The 15,250-nt window shown below is 42.2% G+C and overlaps 1 protein-coding gene across 6 annotated transcripts in view; it reads right to left on the minus strand.

Moving 5' to 3' along the window:
• The window catches only part of LOC139276502 (tubulin-specific chaperone cofactor E-like protein), a 74,464-nt gene that overhangs the window by 14,930 nt on the left and 44,284 nt on the right, over positions 1–15,250 (minus strand). For 4 of the 6 annotated variants that reach the window (XM_070894613.1, XM_070894615.1, XM_070894612.1 and 1 more), the window contains exons 5-7: positions 13,293–13,549; positions 10,145–10,271; positions 7,713–7,826 (exon numbers count right to left, since the gene is read on the minus strand). In XM_070894613.1, coding sequence (XP_070750714.1) covers positions 7,713–7,826; positions 10,145–10,271; positions 13,293–13,549 — 498 coding nt within the window. The other 2 variants (XR_011595939.1, XM_070894616.1) reach the window with 2 other exon arrangements.

Below are 15,250 nucleotides of genomic sequence, written 5' to 3' on the forward strand. Positions count from 1 at the left end.
AGTGTGTACTTGTATGTGAAGGATGTGATAGACAGGAGAGAATTATTGAGACTGGTGGGGAAGGGGGTGAAAGGAGTGCTGTTGAGAAAGGAGGAGAGGTGAGGAGCTGTACTCACTCTTGCTACTCATGAAGTCCTTGAACTCAGGTTCTGGGAGTGATGCTGCTGCCACTGACTCTCTCCAGGCCTGCTTCATTCTGGCCTTGTGGACACCCTTATGCATTCTGAAGAGAAACTGCTCCCTTCTTGCCTTTATTTCCTCCGCTAGGACCTCCAGCGAGGCATCTGAGAAGCGGGAGGCAGCTCTTCGACTTATCTGTGTCCTCAAAAAGTCTTCCACAGCTCTTCAATGGTAGTGGTAGGGTGTGGAAGTAACCTCACTAAGAGGTGCATCCAAGCTTTACGTAAGCCTCGGTAGTTGGGCCAGAAATTGCGTGCGTGATATGGGTGGGTTGCCCAATTCATGACGCACTCAGGAGTGCAGCCCATCAAACATATTGAAAATGGCCAAGGTCTCTTGACCAAAAAGCCACAGGGGCTTGGACCACGGCCACACGTCCGATTCGTACCTAAAGTAAAATCAGGGATTTAAAGTCAGACAGGCATTCTGATACCAGAGGCAGTCGTAGGGTCAAGGGGAGTGACGCAGAGTTAGAGCTGATGGTGTCAACATACATCTGGAGGCGCACCCCATGTCAAAAGATGATGTCTCCGATAGGCAGCCTGTAGATGAGGAAGTGGAAGGTCAAAGGTGAATCCAAAAGGTGAAAACCAGCACGGATTTTGTTAAAGGCAAATCATGTTTGACTAACTTGATCGAGTTCTTTGATGAAGTAATGGAGAGGGTAAATGAGGGTATGTGTTTGATGAACTTTCAAAAGGCATTTGACAAAGTATCACATAAAAGCATTGTAAGCAAATTGAAGCCCATTGGATTAAAGGGCAGCAGCAGCGTGAATACTAAACTGGCTAAGGGATGGGAAGGGGGGAGGAGGGAGTAGTGGTGAATAGTTGTTTTTCAGATTGGAGGGAAGTATACAGTGGTGTTCTTCAGGGGTTGGTGTTGGCACCAGTGCTCCTTTTGATATAGAAACATGACCTGGAGTTGGGTATACAGGGCATCATTTCAAAGTTTGCAGATGGCACGAAATTTGGAAATGTAGTAAACAGTGAGAATGACATTGGTCACATGGGCAGTCACATGGCTGAGAAGTGCTACATGAATCAGTTTGGTAGTAAGAATGAGGAGAGGCAATATAAACTAAATGATATAATTTTAAAGGGGTGCAGGAGTGAAAGACCTTGTGATGTATATACCCAAATCATTGAAGGTGGCAGGGCAAGTTGAGAAGGCTGTTAAAAAGGCACAAGTGATCCTTGGCTTTATAAATAATAGGCAGAGTACAAAAGCAAGGAAGTAATGCTAATCCTTTATAAAATAGTGGATAGGCCCCAAGTGGAGTATTGTGGCCAATTCTGGGCACCACACTTTAGGAAGGATGTCAAGATTTGGAGAGGGTACAGAGGGAATTTGCTAGAATGATATCAGGGATGTAGGACTTCAGTTATGCGAGAGACCACAGAAACCAGGGATGTTCTCCTTACAGCAGAGAAGGTGAAGGGGAGATTTGATAGAAGTGCCCGGTCGGGGCAAAGGGGAGTTGGTGGCAGTACTTAGACAACCGCGCTAGTGAAGTCCATGAGTACCTCACACTGTGGTTAAGGTGAAGGTGAAAGCAGAAGGGGTTTTGAGGATGATGGAGTAATACGACACAAAAGGAGGGTTGTGGGAAACAAAGAGGAGACTGTAAAAGACTTCAGGAGGACAGACAGGTTATTGGAGTAGTGATAGATGCAATTTATTATGGAGAAGTGTGAGGCAATACATTCTGGGAGAGAAAACAAAGAATGAGTATATACTGAACGGAGAAAGACTGCAAGGCTTGAAATACATAATGCCCTGAAAATTAGAGTGCAGGTAGATTAAACCATTCAAAAAGGCCAACATCATATTAGATTTTATAAATAGAGCAAAGAGTACAACAGAAGATGCCACTAAATCGATTGTAAGTTCACAGTGTAGATTCCCCAGGGATGGAAGATTACAGCAAGAAGCAGGCACCTGAGATACTGGCACGATGTCCACAGGAGCAGAAAAGGCAGAAACGAGACCCAATAGGATGTTTTTAAAATTCTGAAAGTCTTTTCCTATTGACTTTATTAAAACCTCTATCGTGGTGGGGAAATCAGTGATGAGTGGTCATTCATTTAAAATGGTCAGGAAGTGCAAGGAAAGAGGTTATTGAAATAAATCTTACTCAAGTGATGTTGTAGCATAGAACGCTTTGCCACAGCAGCTGAGGCAGACTGCAGCATCTTTTACGAAAAAGTGAATAAATATTTCAAGCAGATGATGCTACAGGACAATGGGAAGAGAACATGGCAGTGGGATTAGTTTTACATAGGATTACACAGGATATACGGCACAGAAACAGGCCATTCGGCCCAACCAGTCCATGCCGGCTGTAGATTAAAGTCACCCATGATAACTGCTGTACCCTTATTGCACACGTCCCCAACCTCCCTACTGTTTGGTGGTCTATACACAACTCCCACTAACATTTTCTGCCCTTTGGTGTTTCGCAGCTCTACCCATATAGATTTCACATCATCCACGCTGATGTCCTTCCTTACTATTGCGTTAATCTTCTCTTTAACCAGTAACGCTACCCCATCTCCTTTTCCTTCCTGTCCATCCTTCCTGAATGTTGAATACCCCTGGATGTTGAGTTCCCAGCCTTGGTCACCCTGGAGCCATGTCTCCGTAATCCCAATTACATTATATCTATTAACAGCTAACTGCGCAGTTAATTTATCCACCTTTTAAAAAATGAGGGAGAGAGAAAACGGGGAATTATAGACCGGTTAGCCTGACATCAGTAGTGGAATCAAATATTAAAGATGAAATAGCAGCGCATTTGGAAAACAGTGACAGGATCGGTCCAAGTCAGCATGGATTTATGAAAGGGAAATCATGCTTGACAAATCTTCTAGAATTTTTTGAGGATGTAACTAGTAGAGTGGACAAGGGAGAACCAGTGGATGTGGTGTATTTGGACTTTCAAAAGGCTTTTGACAAGGTCCCACATAAGAGATTAGTGTGAAAAATTAAGGCACATGGTATTGGGGGTAATGTATTGACGTGGATAGAGAAATGGTTGGCAGACAGGAAGCAAAGAGTGGGAATAAATGGATCCTTTTCAGAATGGCAGGCAGTGACTAGTGGGATGCCGTAGGGTTCAGTGCTGGGACCCCAGCTATTTACAATATACCTGAATGATTTAGACGAAGGAATTGAGGGTAATATCTCCAAGTTTGCAGATGACACTAAGCTGGATGGCAATGTGAGCTGTGAGGAGGATACTAAGAGGCTGCAGGGTGACTTGGACAGGTTAGATGAGTGGGCAAATGCATGGCAGATGCAGTATAATGTGGATAAATGTGAGATTATCCACTTTGGCAGATTATTTTTCGAATGGTGACAGATTAGTAAAAGGGGAAGTGCACGAGACCTGGGTGTCATGGTACATCAGTCATTGAAGGTAGGCACGCAGGTACAGCAGGCAGTAAAGAAAGCAAATGGCATACTGGCCATCATAGCGAGGGGATTTGCGTATGGGAGCAGGGAGGTCTTGCTGCAGTTGTACAGGGCCTTGGTGAGACCACACCTTGAGTATGTGTGCAGTTTTGGTCTCCTAAGCTGAGGAAGGACGTGCTTGCTATTGAGTGAGTGCAGCAAAGGTTCACCAGACTGATTCCCGGGATGGCAGGACTGACATATGAGGAAAGACTGGATCGGCTAGGCTTATACTCACTGGAATTTAGAAGAATGAGAGAGGATCTCATAGAAACGTATAAAATTCTGACGGGACTGGACAGGTTAGATGCAGGAAGAATGTTCCCGATGTTGACGAAGTCCAGAACCAGGGGACACAGTCTAAGGATAAGGGGCAAGCCATATAGGACCGAGATGAGGAGAAACTTTTTCACCAAGAGAGTTGTGAACCTGTGGAATTCACTTCCACAGAATGTTGTTGAGTCCAGTTCATTGGATATATTCAAAAGGGAATTAAATGTGGCCCTTACGGCTAAAGGGATCAAGGGGTATGGGAGAGAAAGCAGGAATGGGATACTGAGATGAATGATCAGCCATGATCATATTGAATGGTGGTGCAGGCTCGAAGGGCCGAATGGCCTGCTCCTGCACCTATTTTCTATGTTTCTACGTTTCTACGTTTCTATGTAAGACACTAAAAACATCCCAATAATGGATAATCAAGGGGCTGTAGGGAGGGAGGAACTTAAAACAACCACCATCACTAAAGAAAAAGTACTTGGTAAAATAACGGGACTAAAGGTGGACAAGTCCCCTGGAGTTGATGGATTACAGCTTAGGGTCTTAAAAGAAGTGGCTGCAGAGATGGTGGATGCACTGGTTGTAACCTAGCAAAATTCCCTGGATTCTGGGGTGGTCCCAGCAGGTTGGAAAACCGCAAATGTAACGCCTCTATTTAAAAAAGGCAGACAAAAAGTAGGAAACTATAGACCAGTTAGCCTAACATCTATCATTGGGAAAATGCTGGAATCCATTATTAAGGAAGCAGTAGCGGGACATTTGGAAAAGCATGATGCAATCAAGCAGTCAGCATGGTTTTATGAAAGGGAAATCAGGTTTGACAAATCTGCTCGAGTTCTTTGAGGATGTAACGAGCAGGGTGGATAAGGGGGAACCAGTGGATGTGGTGTATTTGGATTTCCAGAAGGGATTCGATAAGGTGCCACATAAGAGGTTACTGCACAAGATAACATTTCATGGGTTGGGGGTAATATATTAGCGTGGATAGAGGATTGGCTAACTAACAGAAAACAGAGAGTCGGGATAAATGGGTCATTTTCTGGTTGGCAAACAGTGACTAGTGGGGTGCCGCAGGGATCGGTGCTGGGGCCTCAACTATTTACAATCTATATTAATGACTTGGATGAAGGGACCGAGTGTAATGTAGCCAAGTTTGCTGATGATTCAAAGATGGGTGGGAAAGCAAATTGTGAAGAGGACACAAAAAATCTGCAAAGGGATATAGGCAGACTAAGTGAGTGGGCAAACATTTGGCAGATGGAGTATAATGTGGGAAAATGTGAGGTTAATCACTTTGGCAGAAATAATAGAAAAGCAAATTATAATTTAAATGGACGAAAATTGCAAAGTGCTGCAGTACAGAGGGACCTGGGGGTCCTTGTGCATTAAACACAGGTACAGCAAGTAATCAGGAAGGCAAGTGGAATGTTGGCCTTTATTGCAAGGGAGATGGAGTATAAAAGCAGGAAAGTCCTGCTACAACTGTACAGGGTATTGGTGAGGCCACACCTGGAGTACTGCGTACAGTTTTGGTCTCCGTATTTAAAGAAGGACATTATTGCATTGGAGGCTGTTCAGAGAAGGTTCACTCGGTTGATTCCGGAGATGAGGGGGTTGACTTATGAAGAAAGGTCGAGTAGGTTGGGCCTATACTCATTGGAGTTCAGAAGAATGAGAGGTGATCTTATTGAAACATAGAAGATAATGAGGGGACTCGACAAGGTGGATGCACAGAGGATATTTCCACTCATAGGGGAAACTAAAACTAGGGGACATAGTCTCAGAATAAGGGGCCACGCATTTAAAACTGAGATGAGGAGGAATTTCTTCTCTCCCAGGGTTGTAAAGCTATGGAATTCTCTGCCCCAGAGAGCTGTGGAGGCTGGGTCATTGAATATATTTAAGGTGGAGATAGACAGATTTTTGAGTGATAAGGGAGTAAAGGATTATGGGGAGCGGGCGGGGAAGTGGAGCTGAGTTTATGATTAGATCAGCCATGGTCTTATTGAATGGCGGAGCAGGCGCGAGGGGCCAAATGGCCGTCTCCTGCTCCTATTATGTTCTTAAAAGGATGTCAAAGACAGAGATGAAGTAGTCGCCTAGACAATCAACAGCTGCAGCCAAGTCATGAGGGCCAGAGGATAGGGGTGCCTTGAGGCGAGCTGAATGAAGTGGTGAGGGCCAGGGGAGAGCGTGATGGTGGTAGATTTGGAAGTGGTGTGGGCGGAAGTGGATCAAGATAGCCTTATCAATGATCAACACAGAGCTGCTGAGATAGCAAGAGGAAGAACTCACATGTGGATGAGGGTGGCAGAAGTTGATGTAAATAAGTTAAGTGAGGACAAGTGAGCAAATAAGTCAGTACGGGGGGCAAGGGAACTGAGGCAGATGGTTAAGTTACTGATGAGTAATCACAGTGCAAAATCTGAGAAGGGAAGGGAGATGTCAGCAAGGAAGTAGTTATGGGACTTAGTGGGCAGTAAACGATGAGAACTTTAAATAAATGATGAGAGGAATGGAATAGCTACGGTGCTAATATATACCTGTGGAGGGGCTTAATGATGACAGTCAAATCACTGCCGGTTTGGTGAGGAACGTAGTTCATGTAGCCAGGCGGTAAGGTTCAGCGAGGCGGAAAAATAGCCACAGCCTGAAAATGAGGCTTCTGTCAGCACCAGGATGTCAATAAATTCATCAATGAAGAGGTTGTGGATAGCAAGCAAGCATTCTGGAGAGGGAGATGTAATAAGTCAGCAGTTGATAACCTGGTGACGGGCATATTCTCTTGGTAATGTACAACTATTAACAGCTGCATACATTCAACTTGACAAAACCCAACTGAGTGCGGCCATCTTTCTTCTGATGTTGCCAGCCATCTCTCAGTTTTGTCCTGCACAATGCAGGGGAGCCAGTTTAGTTGCTCTTTACAGGTGCAGCATTGAAACTAGACACAAATGTGACAGGCAGCAATTTCATGTTTTTCCCAACAAACATTTTATGTAACAATCATATTCAGATATGGTGAATGGGAAATTACATTCTACAATGTTCGAAGCAATTGGCTTTATTCCAACTGTGGGGTACGTAGTTTGTTTCAACAGACAGCACATTTATGGATTAGAGCTGAACATACCGAAAGACAAAACAGCCAAGCTTGAGATGGGGAAGAAATGCATTCTATATGGAGTTAAAATTCCAATTGTGTGCCTCGGTCTCCTTGCTCATTCATGGCTACCTTGACATATGATCTCCCATAGCCGAGACCGGAAGCACACTCAAAGCAACTATTACACTTTCTTTTCCCTTCCATTTTTATTGGTCTGCATCTTAATAAGGATGACATTGTTCTGTTTTGGTGTTCTAGAAATGCCTGGATTAGTACCAATGCCCGATTCTTAGGATAAAAATATTGGTGCAAAAACATAGACCGGTGAATTTGGATAAAGAATTAAATGTGCAAACTGCGAAAAACGAGGAGTAAATCTGAACATAACCTACAGCTGTGAGGGGCTGAAATTCTGTCCAATCCAACAGTGCAACTTGAAGTATACCTTTTTAAATTTACATTTCTATAGTGACTCTGTACAGAAAGAAGTGCCAAGCATTCACAGGTTAAGGAGAAAGGTTTACAATGAGCAGGAGGGAAGAGGGAAAACAGAACAGGGGGTGGGTCAAAAATGTAATTTGGAAAGGTGGGTGTTGAAGTAGTGAGAGAAGTGGTAAGGTAGACGAATTTCGAGAGGGGGTTTTTGCAGGGAGAAGGGCGGTGGAGGCTGAGAATTTTGAATATCACTTGCCTGTCTGGTAATTCTTCATCTGGCTGATTTATGTAGTAACGTATGAAAAACCGTTCAGCATCTATCCTTTCTCCTGCAACTTTGCTACCATTTAACAGCACAATCGATGGCAACCTGGTTAGAAAAATGAAATGAAGTAAAAGTTTGTCAGGAAGACACATCAGTTTGCTTTTGATTAATTAACGTTCTGTAAAAATGAAACAGTGACCCCGTCCAACAAGGTATGAAAGTACAGCTTTCTGCTCCGAATTAGTGCAGCACTGATGTGGCAGGTAGGTTTTTGGATTTCTCTCACCCAATTAGAGTTTTAAATCTAAAGTCTTGCATTTTTTTTAATAGTCAGCAAGACAGTAATGAGAACAAAAATTAATAAATCGATAATTAAAGGTTAGAAAAATAAAATGGATGGAGGTTGCCTAGAATTTAGAATTCTGTTTCAAGCTCCATAAACTTGAGCTTGTCCAAAACTCTGCTGCCTGTACCCTAACTCGCACCAAGTCTGGTCCCCATCGCCTGTGCTGGCTCCTGGTCAGGCAACGTCTTTCATAAAATCACTCCATGGCCTCGCTCCTCCCCATCTCTTTAACTTCCTCTAGCCCTACAACCCTCCAAGATCTGGGCATTCCTGCAATTCTGGCCTCTTGCATATCCCCAATTTTAATCACTCCACTGAACCATTGGCGCCTAGACCCCCAAGCTCTGGAATTCCCTCTTTAAACCTCTCCACCAATAAGATTCTCCTTAAAACCTACCACTTTGACCAAGCTGTTGGTCTTCTGCCCTAATATCTTGCGTGGTTCGGTCATATTTTGTTTAATAACGCTTTGAATGATAAGCTTTGAAAGTGAATAAATCCCCAGGCCTGGAGGAAATGTATCCCAGACTGTTAAGAGAAGCAAAAGGGGTAATAGCAGAGGCTCTGACCATCATTTTCAAATCCTCTCTGGGTACAGGTGTGGTGCTGGAAGACTTTTGTTTAAAAAGGGAGAAAGGGATAGACCGAGTAATTACAGGCAGTCAGCCTAACCTCGGTGGTGGAAAATTATTAGAAAAAATTCTGAGGAACAGGATAAATCTTCATTTAGAAAGACACAGATTAATCAAGGACAGTCAGCATGGATTTGATAAGGGAAGGTCATGTCTGATTAACTTGATTGAATTTTTTGAGGTAACAAGGAGGGTCAATGAGGGCAGTGCGTTCGATGTAGTGTATATAGATTTTAGAAAGGCTTTTGGTAAGGTCCCACATGGCAAACTGGTCATGAAAGTAAAAGCCCATGGGATCCAGGGCAAACTGGCAAGTTGGATCCAAAATTGGCTCAGAGGCAGGAAGCAAAGGGTAATGGTTGATAGGGCTTTTTGTCTCTGAAAGGCTGTTTCCAGTGGGGCTCAACAAGGCTCAGTACTCAGTCCCTTGCTTTTTGTGTAATATATATCAATGATTTAGACTTGAATGTAGGGGGTCTGATTAAGAAGTTTGCAGATGATACTAAAATCGGAAGATATTAATCAACTGGTCAGGTGGGCAGAACAGTGGCAAATGGAATTTATTCCGGAGAAGTGTGAGGGAATGCATCTGGGGAGGGTTAATAAGGCAAGGGAATACACATTAAATGGTAGGAGACAGAGAAGTGTAGAGGAACAAAGGGACCTTGGAGTGCATGTCCACAGATCCCTGAAGATGGCAGGCTAGGTGGATAAGATGGTTAAGAAAGCATACGGAATACTTGCCTTTAGTAGCCAAGGCATAGAATACAAGAGCAGGGGGGTTATGCTTGAACTGAATAAAACACCAGTTAGGCCACAGCCGGAGTACTGTGTGCAAATCCCACCCCTGTGGTGGAATTTGAACTCTTGTCTCTGGATCATTAGTCCAGGCGTCTGGATTATGAGTTCAGTAAAATTTTATGCTACCGTTCCCGACAGATAGATGATTAGGGAACACAAAGAGGTGGTTTTGGGGAGGGGAGGGGCAGAATTTACATGTTTAAGATCATGACAGTAATGAGGTGAGTGCAGGACTAGGGAACACAATTATAAATGTAAGAATGGTGTTTTAAGCTTCGAGTTGCAACAAAACAGTGATTTTGAACAGCTTAAAGTGAAACTGTTCTGCACCCATGGAGAACCGGCCAATAGACATAAGCCAATAAACCATGTACATTTAACTAATTTATTAGACATCAAATATTTAGATGGAACATTGATTTAATACTAGAATGAATACCAGTAGCCACAATATGTACACCATAGACCTCCCACCCAAATCTCCACACCACAAACCCTCCTCCATAGCCACCAATACAACACTCCTCTACATAGCCCAGTACAAACATTTGCAATACAAACCCTTCCCCCACCCACAGGCTCAGATGCAAACCTTCCCCCACGGCCCACGCATATCCTGAAGACTGATCAAATGATTATGTTACCTAGCTATGGCGAGCTTGCGTCGCTCCTCCTCAGAATAACTCTGCAGTAAGGAAATTCCCAGAAGCCTCACTTCTTCCAGTTTAGGGAATGCTTTGAGCTTATCAATGTCATCCCATGAGCTTAGTCCTAGTGGATAACAGTGCTGTATTAGCATCAGTCACCATCTAAGTAGCACAAGTTTGCTTAAAGTATAACCAAGGTTTATAATTGAATTCAATTCATAGCACCTTTTTTAGCTCACTTCCTCTGATATTATTAGAGAGTGGGATTGCTTGCATTTCAAACAAGTTTAAAAAATGGTAATGAAGAGAATAATGGAACTTAAGATCGGCAAATCTCTGGGACGGGATGGTTTCCTCCCTCAAGTATTAATAGAAGGTAAGGTGGTGAGGAAATTGCACACGTTACCCAAAATTTCCAAAGCTCTCTAAATTTGGGAATTGTGCCTTTGGAAGAGACAATTTCAAATGCCATAACATTATTTAAGGGAGGGAGGGAGAGAAACCAGGTAACTACAAACCGGTCAGCCTAACATTATGGAGAAGTTACTGGAATCCATCATCAGGAATAGAGTGACTCAGCACTTCTAACAAGTATGAGCTGATCAGAGGGTCAGCATGGAGAAGTCATGTCTGGCTAATCTAACTGGAATTTTTAGAGGGCACTAGCAAGGTGGATAAGGGAGTGTCTATGGATGATGTCTTTATGGACTTCCAGAAGGCATTTGATAAGGTTCCACACACAGGAGAATGACAAAAATGAAACTGCATGGAATTGGAGGTAACTTTGTGACATGGGTTGGTAATTGGTAACGAAGTAGGAGCCAGAAAGTAGGGATAAAGGGTGTGGCAAGTGGTGTTTCTCAGGAATCTGTACTGGAGCCTCAGCTTTTCACCAAATATATTAATGATTTGGATAAAGAAAGAGAGAGTTTTATATCCAAATTTGCAGATTAGCCTAAAATAGCAGGGACAGTAAGTAGTGCAGTTTGGAGCAGGAAGTTTCAAAAGGGCAGGCAGATTAAGTGAGTAGGCAAAACTGTGGCAAATAGTTCAATGTGGGCAAGTATGAGGTTATCCACTTTGAACCAAAGAAAGATAAAGCAGAATATTTTCTAAATGTTGAGAAAGTACAAGCATTAAAAAGCTAGTCGACACCTACAATAATCGACAAGGCCAATGAATGAAGGCCTTTATCAAGGTTGGCCTTGGGTTTAGAAGGTTGAGGGGTGATCTAATTGGGATATTTAAAATGATAAGGGATTTGATGGAGAAGATACAGTAAAGCTGTTTTCTCTGTTAGGGAATTCAGAACATGGGGACAGAATCTTAAAATTAGAGCCAGGTCATTCAACACAAGTGAAATCAATATTTCACACAAAAGATGGTGGAATTCTGGAACACTCCCTCAAATGGCTGTGGTTGCTAGGTCAGGGGTCAACTGGAATTTTCCAAGATTGAGATCAACAGAATTTTTATTAGGCAAGGGTGTATATGGATCAAAGGCAGGTAAATGGAGTTAAGGTACAGATCAGCCATGATCTAATAGAATAGCGGATTAGGCTCGAGGGGCTGAATGGTCTATTCCTGTTAGTTTGTTTCTCACCAAAGGAATGAAGGGAAATGTTAGAATTTGTTTTAATATGCAGAGGGTTGTTGGGATATGAAATACCCGAGCAAAAACAACGGTGGAAGAAGCATCCGTAATAACTGATCTGAAAAGACATTTTTCTGTGCTGTAACATTTTATACAGGATGAAATCAAATAGAAAGGCACAGGTTAAATGAAGAGGGAGCATTAATTTGCTAAGAGCAGGTCATGATTGACTAATCACATTTAAAAAAGGCAGTAACAGCACATAGATAAAGGGAAATGTACCAGATGTTGTACATATGGATTTTCAGAAGGTAAGTGTTAACATACCACTTAAAAGACTTAAGATTGCAGCACATTGTATTAAAGGGAATGTCGCCTTGTGCATTGATAGATGATCAAGTGACAAAGTTTGCCCAGTAGGGGGCATGGCGAACTGAGGAAAAATGCAGCTGTGGGCAGGTGGACTTAAACCAGCTAGTGGACTAGGCAGATAGGAAGGAGATGCAGTGAAATGTGAAGTAGTACACGGAGGAAAAGATCAGTGAAAGGAAGTACACACTAAATAGTAAGATTCAGAGAGGAGGAGCAGAGCGATCCAGTGGTGCATATACATAGACTTTTAAAGTTGAGTAAAGGATATAAAAAGAGAAATGTGATTCTGGTAACGAGAGCATAGGATGATAGTCATAACTGGAAGAATGAAGGAGGGAACTTGAAGAGATTTTTTCCCCATTGAGGGTTATTAGAAGATGGAGTGTTTTTACAAGTTGTATTGAGACAGAGGCCCAAATAGCATTTTTTGTTTTATAAAGTGCAAGAACATTACATTAGAGCAGATTATTCCAGGAAGAGAGTGAGCACAGACACAGGTTGCATGGGCTCAATCACCTGTGCTACAATTTCCAGGATTCTTTGACCTCTGAATGGACCCAAAATAAATACACAGATAGATTTCTCACAAAGGGTAACCCATGGGATTGACATTTCCAGGATGAAGGATGGTTTGCTTGGGTTAAGGTTTTATTTTCAGCACATTCAGAACTGAGCTGTTATAATAAAGGTTGGAACTTTCATTGTTCCTCAATTCCTTCAGTGAAATCTTGACTTCCTCTCTTCAGCCAATGGAATCTCTCATTGAAGAACAGGAAAGAATAAAACTGCAATCATCAGCTCAGCAGCTATTCTGCCTATCCCAATATTCCAAATAACTTTTCCCAGTTCTGATGAAAGGTCGTCAACCTGACGTATTAACTCGGTTTCTCTCTCCACAGATGCTGCCTGACCCGCTGAGTATTTCTAGCATTTTTATTTCAGACTTCCAGCATCTGCAGTATTTTTCTTTTGTATTCCAAAGAATCTATTGGTTATCTTAAACATTCCAATCCAGTCACAGAAATTAAAACTATAGTACATATACGTAATCACGGGTACTGTCTTGATGTTCTCTGCATAAACATACAGTATTTAGAATTTATCATTTCCAGTTTGCAAAAATCTTTTTATTTGTATTCTAAGCACAGAGATGTGAAATGATCCAATCACACATCATACCTGAGTTATGAAGATTTATTGATCGTAGGTTTGGGAAAAGTCGTGCCAGAGTTTCCTGGGAATCTGTGATGCTGATCAGGTGGTTGTTTGCTAAGATTAATGTGTCCAGACCTGGGAACATCTGTCCAAATTTGTGTATCTCTGCCCAGTCGGTGAGACTATTATCAGTGATATGTAGGAGTCGAAGTGATGGGTAGGAGCAGGGCGCCGGTGATACTGTCCTGTAGTTATTAAAGCACAGGAAGAGCTCCTCTAACCTGCATCAGAGAGGGGATAGAAAGAGAAAAGGGAGTGCATGGGAGAACAAGAGTAAGTGAGAGCAAAATAAAAAAATAAACAGAATACACCAAAAGATAGAGTGAATGGAAAAGGAGAAAAGGAAGAGAGACGCGGAAACAGTCAGTTTCACAAATATACATGACGTTTTCTAGTAATTTATTCACTTGCAGATTCAGAAATTACAACCCTTGTGAATGCCCCTCAGAAAGCCAGAAGTTTGATTAAACCAGTAAATCCCACGTTCATTTTACACAAAAACTACATGAATTATAAGTTCACATTTTCCACATCATATCTGTAGGACATATAAACATAGTTAAAATTAACAGCTTCTATCTGGATTAGAATCCTGGAACTTAAACTATTTTTACGACAATGTGATACAGGCATTCCAAACACTGAGATCAAAACAAAGGTTAGAAGCAGAATGATGGATCGGACAATACAGGATGTTTTTGTTGAGAATCCACACGTTATTGGGGAAATCCAGTTACAGTGGAAATATATTTTGCATGGATATAGAATTCTCCTGATCAGTAATATGTGAATTGACACTATTTTTTTTTACAATTATCAGTAGTTTGCACTCAAAAGAAGGTATAAAATATCTGGAAACAGTGATTGTATTTACAGTAACAGGACAGCTTGGGGCTGGTGCAGGATATTCACTGTACAGAAATGAACAAATTGAAGTGAAACAGGAAGAGAGTAAGAGTACAGGCTTATAACAAATATTCTTTGTCACTACACCAACAGGCATATAGATACACAAATCAAGCAATGTCATGTTACATTCCTAAATCTAAGCCATCATTTAAGTCACTGTTCAAAATCTGTAGAAGACTCAATCATACCCCTCTGCAGAGATTGGGGAATTAATTCTCTTCTTCATTTAGAATTACAGCTGAGGCCTGGAGACGGCACTGGAACGGAGCATGATTTAGTACAAATGCACTGCCTCACAAAGCAGCTAAATAAAAGGTTGACAGCGTGCACTGCTAATCTGTCCATCACAATGCACTCAAACACCAGGGACTTGTTACAGGAGTCACTTGTGCACCTCCTTGCAACACTGGAGGAGATCTGGAAGCTCATCCATCGTCCTATTCTAGTTTGGTGAACAGCAGCGAGAGACCAGGAAGAAAAGGGGAAAGAGCAAATGAAGAAATTCCTTAAAATAAAAGGTAAAAAAGCATAACATTTATTACAATTGGTAGTCAGGAGAATGGTTAGACACAGTGAAAAACAGCTGGATGATTAAAAATACCAAATTTGACCCAAAGACACTCGATAAAGAAAATTTTGAAGAGGAGAAGAATGATGACATTATATATCAAACACATTCATTCGCCCCGCTAACCGGGAGAGCTGACAATATCTGACTGTCAGTAGTCTAGCTAGGGGTATGGGGCTTGTCAATAGATCTATCCTTAGCAGACCAGCTCTCTGCCCTTCTTTCTTATCTTTAGGGAGATATCTCACTCATACTTAGGAATAGGAAGCTCCTTACCTGAATATAGCAGGGCAGGCCCAAGTCCTAATCTGCACTGTGCAGCACATTAACTGCCATGAGCTGCGGCAGCACAGGGCTTGGTGCATGTGACTACGCAGCATTTTATATATCAGTAACATCCCATTGCCAGGGGAAAGGAGAGAGATAAAGGGAAGCAACAGGAAAT

Source organism: Pristiophorus japonicus, chromosome 11 (assembly GCF_044704955.1).
Source record: "Pristiophorus japonicus isolate sPriJap1 chromosome 11, sPriJap1.hap1, whole genome shotgun sequence".
Classification (NCBI taxonomy): domain Eukaryota; kingdom Metazoa; phylum Chordata; class Chondrichthyes; family Pristiophoridae; genus Pristiophorus; species Pristiophorus japonicus.